The 20,957-nt window shown below is 40.0% G+C and overlaps 1 protein-coding gene across 1 annotated transcript; it reads left to right on the top strand.

Moving 5' to 3' along the window:
• Window positions 1-3,375: 3,375 nt before the first annotated feature.
• LOC115688720 (uncharacterized) lies at window positions 3,376-18,165 on the top strand. The gene is made up of 11 exons (XM_030614632.2): window positions 3,376-3,549; window positions 10,004-10,254; window positions 10,876-10,970; window positions 11,926-11,990; window positions 12,313-12,356; window positions 13,347-13,424; window positions 15,011-15,164; window positions 16,380-16,556; window positions 17,109-17,168; window positions 17,252-17,377; window positions 17,850-18,165. Exons 1-10 carry the CDS (start codon window positions 3,376-3,378, stop codon window positions 17,360-17,362), a joined length of 1,209 nt encoding a protein of 402 aa, XP_030470492.2. The 3' UTR covers window positions 17,363-17,377; window positions 17,850-18,165.
• The last annotated feature ends 2,792 nt before the right edge of the window (window positions 18,166-20,957 follow it).

Here is a 20,957-nt window from a genome sequence, read left to right as displayed (position 1 = left end):
GCTCACAATTAATCTCCCAAAATAATTCACCCAAATAACTAATGGCAAACAAATAAATAAACAAAGAGGATAGGGGCAAAGTGGTCAATGTAGTTCGGCCAAGAGGGGACAGCCATAAAGTCCAAATCGCCTTCAATGCAACAAATGAATTCAAAATATCTCAGGAGTAAAATGGTCTTTTCTAACTTCCGGTTCAAATTTCACTTTTTCGATAATTTCCGAGCAAACCAACAAATGGCCAAACTTAATGAGACGGCATCCAATAAATTAGTCGTGGAACCTTGAAAGTTCGATACCTAATTTCGGACTCTAATTCATGGCTAAAACTAATCAATCGTGACTTTAATGTATCACAAACCAACGGGCAGTTTTTAGGAGTTACGCGTATCGACCCGTGGTTGACTCAATTATCAAACCACATTTAAGTTTACTCAAACCATGATGACCTCGGTTGTTATGTAATTACGAGGTCAATCACTAGTTCCGATGGACACCATCGTTCAGAATAGGTTTAGGATCGTTTCAAATTCATACAATGGCCAAGCAAAATCACCCGTAATCTAATTGTACAATATTGACGAGTCTTTCCATAACCATCCTTGGATCGGCCTATAATGGCCCAAAATATTCCCTCGTCAATCCTCATGGTCGAGGTGCCAATCCATGGTCAAGTTCTTAGGTCCATATACTTAGTTCCTAGCTAGCCATTCTCTAACGGTTAGTCTTCTTAAGAGTGATCAATTCCGAGTGAGATTTAAGTAAAAGTGCATCGAAAATATATTCATTTCATGAATCTTGAAATTCGGTCAAATTTCAAAATGTCACATGGATTCTACGAGGCTACATGACAACCGAGGGTCGACCATGGGTCGTTGATACTAGAACGTGGACTGATTGCGAATCGGCCGCGGATCGTTGCGTCAAGTCGAGTAGGTCATGGACGAGATATGTGCCATGCCACGAGTCTAATGGTTTGGCCGCGGACCAGGCTATGTGCCAATTGCGCCGGCCCGGACATGACCGACCATTATGCCCGTTAACCAAGCCACGGACTGGCTATGTGTCCGGCTGTGTGCCAGTCATTATATCTGACCCTTGTATCAGGCGTTGTGCCCATCAGATCAGGTTCCGACCTAGTTTTGTGCCCAAGAGACTTGGCCATGAGCCATACATTATGCCCATACGTGAGCCAATGTATGTGTTTGGCCCATGAGCTGACCCCTTACTCGTACAACCTAGTATTGTGCTCGGCATATTACTCGTGCAGCTCGGCATGGTGCTTGTATGGCTCGGCCATGTACCCGGCCCTGTACCTGTATAGCTCGGCCGTGTGCCCAAGTGGCCTGGCAGTGCGCCAGGCCTTGTACCCAGTCAGACCCGGTTGCACAGGCCACACGCTTAGTCAGCCCAATTGGTATGAACTTATTCCATTCAACTTGAACCTTGGCTTGGTTGTATTTGGTGATATTTGAGGTATTCCTACACCGAACCTCCGATTGAACGGGATTAATGAGCGTAATTTATTGCGGGAAAACCCTTGGAAAACAAGTTGAATGAATATGATGCGGGGTTAAGAGTTAAGTGTCGATTAGTCGGTTTTGTGTAGCCCGATTGATCCAAGTTATTTGTGAGTAGAACCAACAATTGTAGAGGACTAGAATTAGGCCTCACGCTTTAGAAGATGGGGGAGACTAGAAGACAAAATTGACCCAAGTCAAATCTTCATGCTCAAGCCACAATAATTAGAGCCAAGCTTAGGTGTCCCCTTCCATTAATGGTCACAAGCTGAGTTGTCCACCTTCATAATTGAAGCTTGGTGACTCATTTTCACCAATAATGAGCTAGAGACAAGAGAGTAAGTTGGCTAAGGAGAAGCCGAGAGGGGGAAGTCAGCCAAGAAGGAAACTGAGAGAGATAAAACGAGAGAAAGGAAGAAAGCCATTAATTGCTAAGATTTGCCAAGATCATTTCATCATTTCATTTTGGCCTTTCTTCATTAATGCCAAGATCCTTAAGATCAATATAATCTTGACATTAGACTTTAGGGGCACTTCATGATGACTGTCTTTTTTTCATAATAGCTTGGGGAGGACCACTATAAATAGGAGAGGTCCTACTTGAATTAGGAGGCCATGCACCAACCACCTCTCTCTTCTCCTTGTTCATGCCTAAGTGCTCACCGACCATCCCCTTTTCTCTCTCCTCCTTGTTCACGTGCTCGAGCCACACGCCTTTTGTTACTCACGTGTTCTAGTTTTAGTGTTTGAGTAAGTGAATTCTCTAATATCGGGAAAGGAAGATGAGACACGTTGTGACGTGATTTGCTTGGACCGTGTTCGGTCGTTTTGGTTGATTGCGGTTGCTTCTTTTCATGGCTTGCTTACGTTTCATATTTGCTATTCACGTTCACATCTCGAGATAGAAACCAGAACTTAGCTAGCGATGTTCACGTGTATGGCTATGCTTGAGGTTCTTTGGATAATTGTTTGCATGAATTTTGCTATTGATTTGCCATCGATACCGATGCAATAAGAATCGATTCATGTTAACGACGATCCCTTTATCCTCACTTGACATTAGTGAGTTCACTTATTGAGTCTCCTCGACTCATTCCCCGTTGTTTTCCCTTTTTCAGGTCCGTAGGATGGCATCACCCCCAACTCGTTTTGATAACCCCGTGGATATGCAAGTTGAGGTGCTCACAGTGATTGATGCCCATGAACGCCGCGCATACCGCCGGGTCACGACCCATGTTATGGTGGACGAGGGCCTCGAGAGCTTGGTCCCCCACACTTATGTGGCGTGGTATCGCTGGTCGAATGGAGACCTGATCGGCCCTCCGCGCGGGTTCAACTGCCCCTTTGCGGAAACGGCAGGCAGGCTCTGGGGTATGCTGCGGGTGGGGCATAGGATGGCCAGGCGGACGGGTCACAGGGAGGAGGCGAGCTAGTGAACGGAGTTTGAAGCGCGAGAAGATGAAGTAGTGCGGGGAGGATCACCTAAGCCGAAGTTTTGTTTGTCTATAGTCGGCTTGTGTGCGGAATAGTCTTTGGGATAGGCATGTAAAATATGTATGCCGTTTGCAAGGGCCCGAGAGACGGGCTTGTTAAAAATAAGCACGATCATGTAAATACAACGTGCGATGATTTGCTCTTGTTGTTCTTGTGATATTTCGTTTAGAATTGCTTTCGCTTGTGCATTTGAATAAAATGAACGGGACGTATTAACTCATTTCTGCAAGTCACGTGCTCGTTCGGATCATGGTCGGTCACTAAGCATCGATCGTGATTCCAGGCCGGGGCGTGACAACTCTTTAGCCCTAAAGTTTTTGAGAAGGTCCGCATCACCACATCCTACAGAAAATTTCTCATGAACATGGTAATTGACTTGGTGAAGACATCGGTCATCCTCTTTGCCACAATCCTCATTAATCGGGTTGGGCAGTGGCCATTGTCGATGAGTAGCATGGGTGGGGTGTTCTTCTCGCTCGTCTCCCTTGGGGTGTGCCTCGGCTTCATCGATCACAGCCACACGAAGCTCTCGTGGGCGGTAGACATGGTCACCTACTATTAATCTCCTTGTGAGTGTTTTGGGGAAAAATGTCCCGAAATTATGTTTCGGCCGTCTTTTTCAAATCAAAAGGCAACTCAAAGAGCCTGAGGTATCTAGATTATGTGGTATCAAGGTGGTATGGGATACCATTGCAGGCATGAGAATTCTTTGCTCGGAATTTTAGTTGCTAATCAAAAGATATGACAACAGGGAGGCTTGTATGCTTAGTAGACCACATTCCAAGGTGAAAAGCTAATTAGCAGTCAATGCGTGTGAATAGAGACACATTTTCTAGTGTCAAGATTATCAGTGTTGCTATTCGGAGACTCTCCTATTTTCGGCTCCATCATCTGAAAACTTCAAGCAGCATTTTTCCAATCACTATTCACATTAGGCCTTCCTCACAGCTTTATATGCTCATCTCACGTCTCATAGAAGACTGAGCTCGAGAGTCTAGGGCTAGGGCTAGTGCTGGTGGTGGCGGCGGCGGCATCTCCTGCGATTGGAACACAGCACCCCCAATGCATACACCGCCTTACGAAGTCGGCTGTAGGTTGAAATTTTAAAAAACAAGTTCGTCATTAAGTCATTAATTACCAATTAAAAGATGCTAAAGAAGGATTGTTGAGAGAAAGATACCTCCACAAACAATCTCCGTTCCAGCAAAGTGTCATACACCCCGGTGAAAGTCACCACAATATGTCGGGTGGCGGGGTTCATCTCTATAATGGTGATTGCAAACACATTGTGGACACATGGACTCATTGCATTGTACAAAGTGGCGATCCCCTCACGCCGATGACAACGTGATCATTGAAAGAGACTATATTCTCCTAATATTGTGGATATGATGATTGTTGGATTCATTTTGCTGGTATCGTACATGTTCATAAGGTGTGTGATCGGTTTTCTTAAAGTGTGGTATAAATGGTAAGTGAAAATGATGAATATGAACTTGGAAGTATCACCCCTGAAATTTCCGACTCAACTGTTGTTAGTAATATCCGCCTTCTATTGTCTGGCAAGATTCATTTTCTGTGTATGAGTTTGAGTATATTTACTTTTTGAAATCGAGAATATTTACGTTTTAGTAGATTTAATTTTTGAATCCAAATATATTTATTTTCTGAACCTGGATATATATACTTTATGAACCTGAGTAGATTTACTTTCTGAACCTAAATATATTTACCTTATGAACCTGAGTAGATTTACTTTTGGAACCTTGAATATATGTCCATTCTGAACGAGTAGTTTCACAGCTCCCAATTATACCCATAACTCACACAGTGTTTAGCCTCATAATTCCTCATGAAATAATCTCTCAAATGTGGTTGTAATCTTACCACAAGATTTATTGGTTTCAACACTTAATTGCTTCATGGTGTAATTCACAGGAAATCACCTCTTCAACACTTCTTATATATATAGACAGGAACATAATCCAAAATAGGAAATCTCTTTTAGAAACCTTCTCCAACTAGGAAATCTATTCTCTCTTGAGCTCAAACTCAAGACATATTTTCAACAGTCCGTCTCCTACTCCAAGAAGACTTCGTAGATAGATCTAGCCTCATAGTCTAAATTTTCAAGTTCCTACTCGTCTATAGGTTTGTGGGTGGGTTCATCATAGAGACTTTCATCTTCCATAAATATTCTCGGTAGATTTTCTTTTCACATATACTTTTATGGACGAGCATCCACCTTGTGGGTTTTCGATTCAGAAACCCAACAACAGTTAAAGCTGCTCATGGGTTTACCTTAAGGACAATGAGGTTCTCTTTCATGCTTTATTTTAAAAGCTTTGATTCTCTTCCACATCTACCCAGAACATATTCGATGCGAGAGCAACAACTCTTGTTCACAAAGGAAGCTTTTTGGCTAGTCCTTCACTTGGAGTTCAACGCATGCTTTTCTGATTAAAGGTGAGCGGTTCTAGGTTCTGTACAAGTTCTACCTAGAACCTAAAATCTATTCATAGAAATAAGTTCTTCATTTTTTGGAACTTGAAACCTACCTACGTACCTTAGAACCTGGAACCTACACTATCACAAGTTCCAGGGTTTACTCAAGTTCCACTTATATTATTAATTGAACAATATCATCACCTTTGATGACCACCACTTATTGATTGACTATAATTTATATTTAGACATACGAAGAATATGAAATATTAATAAGTCATAAAATGAAAGCTCAGACTAATGATTTCATATTATACACTTATCATCTAACGTTATGGAATACTGTAGGATCATGTGAAGACATAGACCAAGAAAAAAAATAAAAGAAGCTTATTTAATGTTTTAGGTTCCAGGTTCTACCTACATAGAACCTAGAACCTATCCTGCATACTTTAAAACTTAGAACCTACAAGTTTCCATCAATCAGGCTCTCAGGTTTCAGATTCTAACCTATAACCATACTCACCCCTACTTTTGATGGCACACTTTACCACCTAAAACCATCTAGGATCTTCGCTTCTTGAATGAGCATATCTTAAGCCTTCTTGGTGACCTCTAGCCATGGCTCCGGAAGTTTAGCAAAGAAAGGCTTTGATAGTAACTGATGAGCAACTCTATATACGTTATAAAAATGTTTGATGAAATTCACAAGTATAGTTGTCGAAATAGCGCATATCATAAAATTTGTAATTTCATTGGCGCATTTAAGGACCTGTTTGGCAAGTTGCCAAACAGTGAAAATTTCTGTTCTTTTGTTTCTAGAATCGGTTTGGAAACAGAAATCCGTTTGTTTAATTTTTTGTTCCCGAGCATAAATTTGTAAAAAATTGTTCTCAGAATTAGTTTTGGAACAGAATCAAGAAGCAAACAAAAGTAGCTTCTTGATTTTGAGAACAAATTTTCAATTTCTGATTCTTCTTGGTTTTCTTCTTCCTTCTTGGTTTGTTCTTCTTCTTCTTCCCGGCTGCCGTCGACCCGGTCGCGCCGATCGACCACAAAGCCGGGCCGCGAGGGCATCGCGACCCTCGTTTCCTAGGCGAGGGCAGCTTGCGGCCATGACGGCGAGGCCTCGCCCAGACATGGCGAGGCCGACCTCGCCGTCGCGACCCAAGTGAGGGAGATGGGTTACAACACCCTCGCCGGCCCTGGCCTGTGGCCGGTCGCCGGCGTTGGCGATCGGCCATGGCCAAGGAAGGGAAGGGAAAGAAAGAAAAAGAAAGAAAAAAAAAGAAAGAAATATTAAAAATTTCAAAATATTACTAAAATATCATTAATATAAAGAAATTTTGTGTAGTTACTAAACGCATTTCTGTTCTTTTTCTATTCTAAGAATATAAATTTTGGACAGTTACCAAACGTCTTCAAATGCTTAGAAATTGTTCCCGAGTATGGAATAAAAAAGAATCATTTCTTAGCAGAATTAGTTCCCGGGCGCAGAATCAGTTCCCGGGCACATAATCGTTGCCATGCGCACCCTAAAAGATTGCATTCTTTTTACTATTTCCGTAGAATGTGAGAAATCAAGGAATTCTCTCTTTAGAATATTTGCTACAATGACCAAAATCCCATCTATAGTAAGCTCTTCGTCTATCTATTTTTTTTTAGACGATGTCCACCTTATTTATTAGGTCGATTCTTCGTCTTCCCCAATCAATACTAAACCTATAATATAAATGTCATTTTAGTAATAAATTTTTCAATTTTTTCAATTTAATATTAAATCTTTGCGCGAAATTCTAATATAGTCATTTCAGTCAATTTTCGCTTGGAAGTTGCAGTCCATTTATCGCCGGCCATCTTGCGTGGCACATCATCACATTAGTGATTATGACAAAAATTGACCAGAAGGACTATATTGGAATTTCACGCAAAGGTTGAGATGTAAAGTAGCAAAATTAGAAAGTTTAAGATAAAACTGGCATCCGTACAATAAGTCTAGGATTGATTGGATAATTTCCCTTATTAAGAAGTGCATCGAGACCAACTACGGGCCTTAATGGATTATCCTCCGGAGCAAACCGATTTTGTTCCACATGGATAATCCAACTTATATAAAGCCTTATTCGTTGTTAAAAGCTCATTAAATGATCTAATCCTCAATATGTATCGGAGCTTTTTCAGCCAAACCCTAGAGATTGCCTAAGATCCTGGGCTAACTTACTAGTTTCGCCACCATTAAGATTTTGGCTCTTGCCTCACGAGAGACTTGAGTTGAAGCTTGTCGCCCAAGGCTTCTTTACATTCTTCTCCTTTTCAATAACATCAAGCTTTTCATCGACCGATAAGGCCATCTCTCTTGCAAAGCATCTATACCTTCTTTTATATCCCCAGTCATTTTCTCGAGCAAAAAAATTTGTCGGGAGAGTTTTTCCTCCATAAGATAATCCATTATACTCGAATATTTGAAGCTGTGAAGGGCCCAAAAAACTAGAGTTAATATCATGAAAAATCTCAAATTGATTCTCATGAGTATTCATCTTGAACTAATTCTCGCCTCACGAAAAATTTCAAATCGGTACCCCATACCAAAATCTTTCCTCCATTTAACTGCATACGTGTCAAAATACTTGGATTTTGTACGTCGGATTTGTCATTATTCACATAAGATCCGTCATGCAATCATTTGATAAGTGTGTTAACACGAGAAAAAGTATAAAAAAAGTCATAATCAAGTATTAATTCAGTTCTAAACTTTTCAATTATACTAATTTAGTCATAAATCTTTTCAATTGGTACCAATTCAATTTGTTCAGCCAATTTAAGCTAGAAATCACTCACGTGAACGCCGGCCGTCTTATGTGGCCAGCAAGCAGCAGACACTAACGTAGACATTTTTAATAATATTTTAATAAAATTTGAATTTTTTCCTTCTCTTCCCTTTGCCTTGCGGCCGGTACTTGGCCATGACTGGCGATCGGCTACAGGTGCGGGCCGACGAGGGTGGTCCTTGCTTAGGCCGTGAGTAGACATGGCCACGGGCCGGTTTCGGCCCGGAACAGGCCCGGTCAAACCCGGGCCAGGCCCATTGATCGGGCCCGCGGTTCCGAACCGGAACCGGTCCGTGGCCTACAAGCCCTGTTCCAAATTATTTAAAAAAAAAAATTTATTTTTTTAATTTTTTTTATAAAACAATTTGAACTCTAATTGCCATGCATTGTAAGTGCAATAATCTCTAATTACAATGCTTGGCTTGGGTCTATTGAACTCTAATTACAAGGCTTGACTTGGATTTTATACACAATGATTCTAATGCCTCTTCGTTCCCATTCGATGTGGGACTCTCGTCTTGCCTTGAACACCTTCAATGTGAGACTCTTGGCTTGTCTTCATGCAAATGCCAAGAGTCCCACATCGAATGGGAATGAAAAGACCGTTAAAGGGGTTGTGTATAAAATCCAAGCCAAACTATGAGCATGTGAAGTTGTATGCCTTTTGTGCTACGATCCTTTGCTAGTTAAGAGCAAAGGGTTCCATTGGACCGCCTAGAACCGGACCAATAGTCCAATTTCCGGTTCTATGATTTGCCGGTCCGGTTCCTAGTTCTAAAATTAAGGGACCGGTCTTACCGGTTCGGTTCCCGGTTCCGAGCGGAATCGAACCGAACCGGGAACCGATCATCCCTACAATTTACATTTTGACTACAACTTATATTGAATAATTCATTATTTCATAATTTTATAATTCATAATTTTTATTGAATAATTTATTTTTTTAATTTTTAAATTACGAACCGGAACAGTTCCGAACCGGAACCGGCTGGTTCCGAACCGTGGCTATGTCTAGCCGTGAGGGTTGAGCCTTCTTTAGGGAGGGCGACTTTCACTTGTGGCCTTGTGGTATGCCCTCGCCTGTGGCTGGTTGCTGGCCATGGCTGAGTACCAGCCACAGACAAAGGGAATAGAAGGAAAAAAAGAAAAAAAGGGAAATGGTTTTGAAAAATTATTAAAAAATTAAAAATATTATTAAAAATATTCGCGTCAGCACTAGCTGTTCGCTAGTTGTCTGCTGGCTATATCTTGTAGGAAGGCCAACGTTTACGTCAACGATTTTTAGTCTAAATTGGCTGGATCGACTGAATTGGTACCAATGGAAAAAAGGTTTATGATTAAATTGGTTCAATTAAAAAGTTTATGACTTAATTGGTAACAATGCAATATGTTTAAGACTTTTTCGCTACTTTTCTCGTTAACACGTGTGCATTTCAATGAGATATTGGACGAAATGCGGCTCGGGGTTATTTGGTTTTGCCTTTTCACACGAAAGTTAGTTTGGGTGAAATGCCTCGTGGAATAACAGTTTGAGATTTTTTTGTGAGGTGAAAATTAATTTGGGATAAATGTACCGGTACGATAATTTTTTTAAAGCATTAATAAAAAGAAGAAATGAAAAAGAAAAAAAATCAACTGTTTTGACCGGAACCATATTCATTCCGATGGCTCGAATCCGATCCGCGTTCAAGTGGCGCTATAATTGTTGGTACCTCCTAGGAATTTATACTGCCTGCGAAGCTCGAATTTGCGCTCCGCTCGCTTTCGCTCCGAGCTCGCACCTTACGCATTTCTCTCTCTCTCTCTCTCTCTCTCTCTGTTGTGGACGGCGTCGTTGGCCGGAGCTCCGATCAGCGGCCGACGATCCTGGTCACCAACGACGACGGCATCGACGCTCCCGGCTTGCGCGCCCTGGTTCGCGCCCTCGTCTCCGCCGGCAGATACCACGTCCGTGTCTGCGCTCCCGATTCGTAAGTTTTCAGTGATCGCACGGGGCTTTGACCTGTGCGTCTCGAATAGGTAGTGCGTGAAGGTCCTCCTGTTCGATTTAAGCTGTGAGTTGTGTGTGTGTGTGTGTGTGTGTGTGAGAGAGAGAGAGAGAGAGAGAGAGAGAGAGAGAGAGAGAGAGAGCCAACCTACTCTCAGTGAATGCGTCTTCACTGTTGGGTAATTTGGTGAGGACCTAAGGTAATCTACAAATGGTCAAAGTTAGTTTCTCTAAAGTCTTGATTTTGAAACTTTGGTAGTTGTTTGTTTCTGATGAAAGATTCTCTTTCGCTCTGTCAATGCATGTATTGGGTCCTAGTGTTTTTTTATTTTTTTGGAACAGAGATCCTAGTTGACATACTGGTTAAAATGTAGAGCAGCCCATTTTTCATTCATTGGATGGTAGAGGGGTGTTGGGGTTGGGGGATGGTGTTGTTAATTTTTCGGAATATGCATTCCTTTGCTTGCAAGCTTCCTAACCCCACAGGAAATTCTTTTTATTGGCATGATGTCTATTCTTCATTTGCAGTCCCTTTGAAATTCAAATGATTCATGGATTTAATGGAATGGAATGCTTTTCTCATCCGGAGTTGCACTGTTGGCAGGGAAAAGTCTGCTGTCAGTCATAGCATCACATGGCGTCATCCTATAGCTGTTAAGCGAGTAGATATTGATGGGGCTGAAGCCTTTGCAGTCTCTGGTTGGATACCATCACCATTCAGTGGATATTTAATTTCTAAATTTTCTTATTGTCTTGTTCTAGCCTCTATCCCTTGACCTATGTTATTGGGTGGAACAGCATTTCCACTTTTGGTGATTTTCTAATATTCTTAAGACGCTTGAGGAACTTACAGAAACAGAGGAAAAGAAAAGAGAACATCACTTGTGAACTGGATGTCCATACGGTCATACTTAAGTCAACACCAGACTGTCTTTTATCTCAAAAGATTGGTCAGGGTCTGGCAGATAATCCACTTTTGAATCCTCTTCTGGAATTGTTTGCCACCCACGATGAAACTCTCTAAAGCCAAGATAGTTTTGTATTAAACTCTTAACATTATTTGTCATTTTGAAGGTGACTCTTGAAAATGGCAATGGAAGATATATTGTGTGAACTGACCTCTGATTATAGAGATATATATCTTGCAGTCCAAATGGACCATTCCATCTACCTGAATGTCGGTATAATAGAAGCTTTTTATACCTTTCTTCGGGAGGAACCTATCATCTTTTCATCATTGTTTTCCTCCTCAAAAATCGTGTCTAAATTTTTGGGCTGAGTTGCATTGCAGAAGGAAGGAATATAGACGAGACTAGAAGATCTATACCTCTTTATCAGGATGTTATCTAAACTTTCTAGAATTTGTTCTCATAGTTAAAATTGCCTTTTCTGTTGAAGTGTCCTTTTGGTTCTTCAATGACCATTGAAATATTTATTTTTCTTCCTTTTCTTTTATGAGTTGCTAACCGTAACTTCTTTGTCTAGTTAATTTTTTGGGCTAATCATGAGCCGACTAATTGCTCTCCATATGCTAAAGCACATGCATTGGGATTTGCCACAATCATCAAGCAGGATATTGGTTTTATCATGACAGTGTAAAGAAGTGCTGTGCTTTGTTATCTTAGCCAATTCACATCTCTCATGTTCTTTGCAGGAACTCCAGCAGATTGTACTTCTTTGGGAATCTCTAATGCAATCTTTTCTTCGGTTCCTGACCTGGTATATCTGGCTTCTGGGCAATCAACAGAATAGATGATTGTCATCTTTTGAGGATTTGTTTGGAGACACAAACCGTTTGCTCTCCTTCTGTCACCCCGTTATTTTCAAAGTGTCAAAGTCCAACTCTTCTATGCTAGGACAATGCAATAGCTAGCTATGAGCCCTCTATGGGACTTTATCTATGTTAGTCTGTCAGAACATTTTACACGTGTTAATTCAAAATGTGCGGAGCCCTTCTTTCTGTCCTTTCTGTGCAGTTTTATTCCTATATACAGGTAGAGTTTTTGCTTTCTGATTTCTTAACCACTTCTTACATGCACAGGTACTCAGTGGTATTAACAAGGGCAGCAACTGTGGTTATCACACGTCAGTAAACCATTTCCTTTGGTCTATTCATGGAGTATGCTTTCCATATTTTTTGGTATCTCAACTGCGTATAGAGCCTCAAAATCCACTAAATACTCAATCAGCCACCAATATTTAAAATTATTTTATTTCATATTAGATCTCTCCCACATCCCTTGTTTTGGAAAAATTGTGTGACACTCTTCGTATTTTAAACACTGTAGGAACACTCCTCGTTAAGAGCTGTTGGATCCACCAAATAAATTCCATGTGCTTAGATAACTTTAATTTGCATTTTTGTACAAGTAGACTGAAAAGATGATTGCCAAGGCATCTATTTGCCTGGAACAATAAAAATGCACATGAAGTCGCACTGTTTATGGATTTGGTGGAATGGTTTTGCAAAAGCACAGGTGGTGCTCCCACAAGTTGGTCAAAATAGGGGAGTTGGAGCAATTTACTCTCTGTATATTGGGGAACACAAATTTAGACTTAAACATTTTTACTTTTCCATAAGAAGAAAATTCATCCGCTTGATATGTCCATTGAATATATAGTTTTTACAATAAATGGCGGAAAGTTCAAGTGAGCATGTTTAGATTTCTTGTCACAGTAGATTAATGAGGGATCTTGACTTATAAGTGGTTATACTTTCGTTGTACCTTGTCTTGGGTGGGAGGCGGAAGAAAAGACTCTTTTCAATGTGGACCTATTCAGTTTAAGTCAGACATTTTTATTGTTGTTTTTGTTTCCTCATGCTAAGTCTGACATTTTATCATTAGATTGTGACCAGTTCAGGCGTACATTAAAACTCAAGAAAATTATTCTTAAAGTAAAGGAAAGCTATTACAATTTTGATTTGAGTTTCAAAATAGATGCAAGCATAGTATTAAATCTGCTGTACTGTGACTTCTGTGATTTTGTAGCTAGTGCCTTTGTAGTCACGATGTAATACCGTGTAATATGCTATTGCCTGCTGACATAAATGTATACCTACTTGTTACATTACAGAGTTTACTCTGGAACTGTAGCTGGCGCTCGTGAGGCCTTCTTTAATGGTGTTCCTTCTGTCTCAATGTCATATGACTGGTATGGGCCACTAACCATTCTCCACATGCTATGTTACTCAATTGACAGCTTGGTTCATAGAGAAAACCCAAGACTTTGTTATAATCCTTTCTCATGGCAGTCTCAATTTCTTCCTTATGACTAGCTTAGCGATTTACATTTTTCAATAATCTCTTGTTGGCCATTGAGATATTCATCTTGTTTATAATACAATGAAAATAGTTCTTCCTGCTGATTAATTTTTAGCTTTGCAAGTTCTTGATGTTTTGCACATCTACTGCTAACCACATTTTTCTTCTTGCCACATGAGCTGCATTAAGATGAAATGTTTTGCAAGCATAAACTGGTATTCAAATCTTTAAATTTTATCTATAAAGAGAAGTCGAGTATAGCTGCGTTGTATTGGAAATTTACCTCATCTTTACTGGGCGTCGATCATGGGCTTAGTTTCAAATATTGTTCTGCTAATATTTCCTCTCTAGCATGTAGTTAGCAACCTCCACCTCCCATCCTAATGTCTGTTAGCATGACCAGCATGAGCATGCAATCTTCCATCCTCTCTCTCACTTACCTGTGTCCTTGCATGTCAAAGCTCATGCTAGAATGTGTACTAGAGATTATGAGAGGCTGCTTTATTCGATTGGTTAAACTGGGCCACAAACCATTCCAAGCCTGTTCAACCCTTAAGAGGAGGCATGGCTAGAATCCATTTGACTTAGCCGAATCATGTTATCTAGATGAACCAGTTGAATTGGTTTAGAGTATGTTTATCGAAAAAAAGAAATAACAATCAGAAACAAAATAAAAAGAAAAAATTGATATATAAAGGTAAAATCTACACTTGCAAATTGAGAAAGTGACATCTTATAAGTTCGTTACAAGCTTAAGTAACAATTCAGTCAAATTTATACTAGTTTCCAGTTATTCATGTTATACAATGATCAAGTAGGAGAAATAGTCACTTCTGATTCATTTCCTTGTTTTTTTCACCCTCATTTATGTTTACTTACATTTGATTTTGTGAAATAGGAGTATGTGGCTGACATCTGTAGGGTTGGACCGGTGTCCAACTTGTAACATCGACCTGTCTATGTCTTGGTTCTCTAACCGAGCCGAACTTTAAAGACTCATAATATGAATGAATGTGTATGCACCAATCTGCCATATAAGTTCAGTCTCCAGCAATCTACTATGATGACCTTGTTGAACAAATGTGAATTGCCAAGATGGTTTTCTACGCACACTTTGAAAATGTCTCCAGTTCACTTGAATATATCATGTTTCCAGCATGAGGTTCTCCTGGTTTGGAGTTTGGACCCAACATATCAAATTAAAAAATAGGATGCGGTCCAAATTTTTAAAGGATTGTACCAAAGACACTGCAGGAAACATATTGCTAAGATTTTGACCAAGGGTACTGTTGGAATACTCTAATATTCATTTATAGATGTCATCAAAATGTTTTATTGTGATTGATTTCTAATCGCTAGGTAGGAAGTGCACATTTGTGCATAATATGGGGACAACCTTTCATATAACCACCACAGAGTTGTTATCTCCAAAACTTACCCTTGTTGCTTAGGCCTGATTTCAGCATTGCCTTTCAGGGTTGGAGGTAAAAGCAAGGTTGATGACTACACACTTGCTGCTGAGGCTTGTCTACCTATAATTGGTGCAATACTCGATAGGATCAGAAACCACAGTTATCCAAATGGTTGTTTCCTGAATGTAGATCTACCAACAGATATTGCAAACCACAAGGTAAATTTCACAAATCGCTCTTTGAAAGGCAGGTAATATGGCATAGTTAGGTTAATAATCTAGACAGTCACTACCACTACAAACATATGTATATATTTCACGTAGGTGTCTCCTCAAGGCATACTTTCAACATCTCCTATTTGCCATTGGCGATGTACCTTTCATACACTGAAGTGTTTTCTGACCAAAAAAAAAAAAAAACACTGAAGTGTTTGTTGGTCCCTGATAAAGAGAGCTTTATTTGGTCGAAGTTTTTTTGTTTTCACACAGACGTGCACGTGAATCCATCCACATGCATTCCGATCTCTTCCCTCTTTACTGTTCATAATTTCAGCTTGTCAGACTCCCTTGTCCGTTTGGTATATCCTGTATTTTAGTTATTTGGGGGAATCCTAGAACATAAATACTGAGGGAACTGGTCTCAGTTTAGATGAAGATGCTATTGCTCATTTATAACTTGAAATTTAGGGATCAGATTGCAAAGTAATTGATTCTAACTGTTTGGATAATTTGATAACCAGAGATTTTTTAGAGTGGACAGACAGGTCAAGCTGTCTTATGACATGTGCTTTACTGGAATCAGTTGAAGCACCTCAGAGTCTTCACAAGCCAATTTTGACCTGTTCTTTTTAGGGCATTACTATTACTATTGATTATGGGATGATTCCTGCCGTATTCAAATGATCATGTGCTGTTATACTTCGCCACTTTCTTAGGCTGTGACCAGATTGAACTCTTATAGATGTACCAGTGGAAGGGTTGTGATATGTGTTCCTCCAAAAGTGCCCTCACCTTTTCATTTTTTGCGTCTCTTCTAACCAGCTGTTAGAGCCTCATGCCAGCACTCCTTGGGGAGAGCATGGATAATTGATTAGCTTAACAAGGATTACAAATCAGCCTGTTGAAATCCAACCTCCTTGACTGACATGGGATGTAGTCATTTTCATTTCATGAGATTTCAGATGAATGACCTTATAATACCCAATGAGCTCTAAAGCATGTCATCCATGAATACTGAGTAGAGAATGCTTGCAACTTTACATCTATTGGAATCTGGAACTTTTTCTTTGTGACTTTGACCATTGTTGGAATTTGAAACTTGATGTTGGGGGCCTAACTATCTATAGAGCAACTACTCTGGAATATCTAACTGGAGTTTTGTTGCAGTCGGGAGGATGTAATGATGTTTTACTAGTTCTTTTATTTCCTTGAAAGGGCTATAAGCTGACCGAGCAGGGTAGAAGTTTTTTCGTGATGGGATGGAGACTGGTGTCCTCAGAAACACAAGGTGGACAAATGTTATCAACAATGACTATGGATAAAGATGTAGCAGAATTGCCTGATATGGATGCATCAACTATTTCAGCAGAACATCGTATGTTCAAGAGAGAAGTGGGTTTCCTTTTCAATCTGTCCTGTTGAGTCCTAGTTATTGTATCTTCCACTAGTTGTGGTTAATGATTTCTCACTGAATCCTGTCCTTTTATGTGTTTGATTATATAATTCTCAGCTTGCTTCTTGGAGAAACTTTTGTTGTCAAAAAACTGTTCTCGCACTTGTCATTTTGATCTTTGACAGCGACTCCACATTGCAAAGTTAAATGCATTCTGATTAACTAAATTTTCCACCAGTCTCCAAAAGGTTCTAGCTTTTTCATGAACTGAAATTTATCATGCAAAGCTTGTCATGCACAGAATATAGGGGCTCTTCTAATTAGCTGCATATATTTTATCAGCAGGAAAATTGGGGAAAAAATATGGTAGTATTTAGGGGATTGCATTATCAAGATGTCTGAAACATTTTCCTCTAAGAAGATATGCCATCAAAGTTCCTGCTTTTAATGTTTCTCGAAATGATATTGAGGAGCGAAATTATGGGGTTTTTTGTGATTGAGCGTGATTGTAGATTGTTTCTCTCTTCTAACTATAATTTGAACATTATTAGGTAAGGAAATCTCAAGTTGATGACAGCGATATGGAACACCATTCTCTTCAAGAAGGATATGTATGTGTTTCTGCTAATGTATTGGCATAATTAATATGAGTTGATGCCAAAGGTGTAACTTACTACACTTCGTTTATTTTCAGATTACCGTCACTCCTCTGGGTGGCCTTTCTCCTTCTGAGAAAGAATTTCAGGCCTTCTTTAAAGATTGGCTGCCTAGTTTGTCTGAACGCCCCTGTTCATCAGCCTTATAGTTCTCCAATTTCCATGTGAGTTGCTATGTTACTAATTATATGCGAGTTGGAAGCATCAGCTTTCGAATAGGGGCAAAAAACTTTAATCTTAACTAGTAAAGTTAATTTCAACCAAAAAAAGAAAAAACTCTTTAAGTTTATATTCAATTGGAAGTGATTTTGAATTTTTCTATATTGATAAACCTGATAGAGCGTCTCTGCTGTCTTTGTAATCTATGTCATACAATAATCTGTGAATTGTCATCGCTAGTTAATTATTAGTACAAACACTATAGCTGCAATGGCGGACCTTTAGGTCCAAAAAATTCTTATATTTTTATGTTAATGTATTTTTGGAAAAAAGTTTACATTTATGGTATTTAACTAGTAATTTTTGCCTTGTCCCCCTACCCTCAATTTCCCGGTCTGCGATTTTGTACCTGTGTAATGAGAATGAATATAACAGAGGGTACTTTATATTCTGATGCCCTCTTTTTTGTTTCGGCAGATATTGCTGATTTTCTCCTAGAAGTAAATTATATTCCTAAAAATGGATTGTTGCCGATAGGTTCGGTGGTTTCCATTGAAAGCATCCTGAAGCTCTGTAATCATCTTATGCTGCTTCATCTCGTTATCATCCCTTGTATACTGAGGGATTCTGAGGGTGCAATTAGTTTCTGGGAGAACAATAATCAAGAATGTCTGCCTAAAATGTTATTCAGAGCACTATCATTATGCAACCATATGATGTGTGTGGATGATACTCATCAGTGTAACGGCTACCTTTTTATTTGGAATAATGTAATAGCTACCATTCCCCAAAATTGACTCATCTTATGTGGTTGCTTCTCCAACTTTTGCCTGTGAAATGGGATTGGCCGCTTTAACGCCTCAGTAATCACCTCGAATCACGATGCTAATTCTGCTATTCTTCATGGTTGGCCCATCTACATCACATACACAGAAGTGCTTATTCCACTTAAACTGCATGCTCTTGTATATATAATCGATTGCTGAAGCACATGTTAGTGAGGATAGAACATCTCTTTCATCTTTTCCCGTATAGATTATCCACTTAAACTGCATGCACTGTGATATAACTTTCCTAACCGAGCAAGTTCACGATGAGAAGCTTCATTCCTTAACTTGAGAAAAGGAACCGGTACATAATGGATTGTGACAATCATAACTATTGATTGTGCGAGTTCTGTAGAAATCCGTTGTCTGTGATTGCATTTGATCCATGGATCCTGGTATAGGGCAAGAACCTCCCCCAAACTAGTTAGCAACTTATGAAGCCTTTTCACCTTCTTTAATTGCACCAGCTATTGCAAAGACTAGTAGGCCGCCCGGTTTACTGTCGGATGGTTGTGGTAATGCAAGATCGTGATAGTACTCAGGAGACATGCGGTATAACGTTCATCTTATCGAATTGTGCTACCATAGTTTTTTGAACTCGTATAAAGCACAAAATTTGCACGATCGTCCCAAATTATGCAACTACTTTACAATCTGTCATGCCAATTATTTTCTTCTATTAGTTTTATCTCGTGGCACTTGTCTGTGTTAATCTTACTTTAGAGTTCTTAAATTGCTTTCCGGAGCCATAGTCAAAAGTGAAATCACTGTTGAGATTATGAATGATTGTGTGAAAAGCATAGAAACCGCGTCTAGTTGTCCCCTGCATTAGCTTCCCTTCAGTTCTCCCCACTTTAATATGTGTGTGTGTGTGAGAGAGAGAGAGAGAGAGAGAGAGACTAACTGCCACCTTCAACTTCGACTGCTGATGCAGACAAAACAGCAATCTCCACCCTCCCTTAAATTAGTTTCAAGTAGATCTTCACATTGGTTGCATAGCTTGAAGCTCAATTGAAAAGGAAAGGGAAAGTTGAGAACTTGAAGATCAAGGGATGGGAAAGAAAGGGCAAAAGAAGAAAGAAAATATAAGAAATTATAAATATTATATGTGCATGATGTAATTAATCTCTTGAACAACTCCCAGAGCTGCTGTTGCCTTCTTCTTCAGCCTTCTGATGGTAGTGCCGAATGTGACTCTACAAGGATGGACCAGAGGACGTGAACGTCCTCGTACGGGCACGATTTAACGTCATCGTACAGAATGTATATCCCTCCTCTCCCTGGGAAATATAAGATCGAAACAAGTGCTTGGAATTAGTCACCATCTGTTTTTTTTTTTTTTATAGAAAAATGTTCAAATCAGGGAGGACATATGCAGAGCTAATAGTAAAAACTGGTCTGAAATGGGGCATGGTTACGTGCGCGCAGGTGTGCGCACGTGTCCATGGGGAAATTGATTCCCGTAACATGCTTTCAGCGACGAGATGGTTTATACTAGCAAGCAAGCGCTCTGAAGTTCGCATTGTTTCCTGATAGGGAGTTTATGGTGCAACTAGAGATTGGAAGAAAAGAAGGATACACCAAGTTGAAAAAGATTTTAAAATGAGCATGATATATTAGCATTGATGAATTTTGAGTTATGAGACATGCAGTTGCAGAAAATGTGCTGAATCTTGGTTTCAAACAAAAATCGCAGATGCAAGATAGGCTATAAATGAGAGAATGAACAGAAAACTGCATACGAATGTAGATTAAGCTTTATCGAATTGCTGGACGTACTCTTCTTTGTGGCAGAATGCAGACGCGACCATAGCTTCTTCAACGGAGTGAGGAGGGACCGATACCACCTCATCTGGAGCTGCATTCACGGCCGCTCATGTAAACGAGGCAGCAACCGAGGAGGGAAAACAAAGGGTGTTGAGAGCCAAGATAGGTTGTGGGTTTGCTCAGGCAATTTAAACATTCCATTGCAGGGCTAGTTTATGCACACCAGATTTGATCTTTGGTGAGATGTCACTGTCCAAAAAGAGAAGCCACCCCCCACAAATATATTTTAAAACTTATTTTCCACTTTCAGTGCAAGTCACAAGACATGCCTTGCTTTTCAAGCCTTACCGTAAGTTCTTCTTTTATCCTCTTTTGGCAAATACAAGAGCGCCACTAGGTCTACTCATTCTTTACCAGTTCTGGATCACCCCTTGTCTTCTAAGAAAGTACCAAGTTTCGTTCGAACACAGCGAAGTCCTCTACAAGACTCTGCCTCCCATACGTCCATCTGTCCCTTGTAGTGCCTTTAAAGCGTGTCACTCTTATTATATGCAGATTTGGTGTTACAAAGTGTGCTTTCTGCAAATGTTGTCTTTTCATTGCCAAGGCCTTTTTGTGAGGGCGTAATCATCACACTATGATGCTTCAAGAACTTTCTCACTGTGGAGAACGCCACCTACTTAAGCGAAACATGTCGTAGCATCATCAAGAAATGGAAAATTTTCAGAACCTTGTTGAACATAGGCGGTCTTGTGTGATTTAGGAAGTTGTGGTTGCATATCTTAATTGTTCGGCACGATTCGGTACGTCATACTTACGGCATAATCTTGCTATCTAGGGTTAGCATGAAATGTCCAAAAGCATTGTGGATCTTTTCAGTGCCATTCTAGCACTTCGAACGAGTTTTCCGAATCGTTTCAAGAGAATCGTCCCTCCGATTAATATGAGCGAGCACCCGACTTGATACACCGCTGAATATTGAGTCACCCTG

This window comes from Syzygium oleosum, unplaced genomic scaffold, assembly GCF_021117445.2.
Source record: "Syzygium oleosum isolate NSW1041296 unplaced genomic scaffold, Sole_v2.1 Sole_v2.17, whole genome shotgun sequence".
Taxonomy (NCBI): domain Eukaryota; kingdom Viridiplantae; phylum Streptophyta; class Magnoliopsida; order Myrtales; family Myrtaceae; genus Syzygium; species Syzygium oleosum.
Note: the sequence above shows the minus strand (reverse complement) of the source record. Positions and strands in the feature narration are given on the sequence as shown.

Bases quoted from the DNA above. Each gene is read 5' to 3' on its own strand.
- LOC115688720 (XM_030614632.2), top strand. From the start codon at position 3,376: ATGGTAATTGACTTGGTGAAGACATCGGTCATCCTCTTTGCCACAATC. The intron at 10,255-10,875 runs GTAAGTTTTCAG...CACTGTTGGCAG, and splicing joins CGTGTCTGCGCTCCCGATTC to GGAAAAGTCTGCTGTCAGTC. The intron at 11,991-12,312 runs GTATATCTGGCT...TTACATGCACAG, and splicing joins TTTCTTCGGTTCCTGACCTG to GTACTCAGTGGTATTAACAA.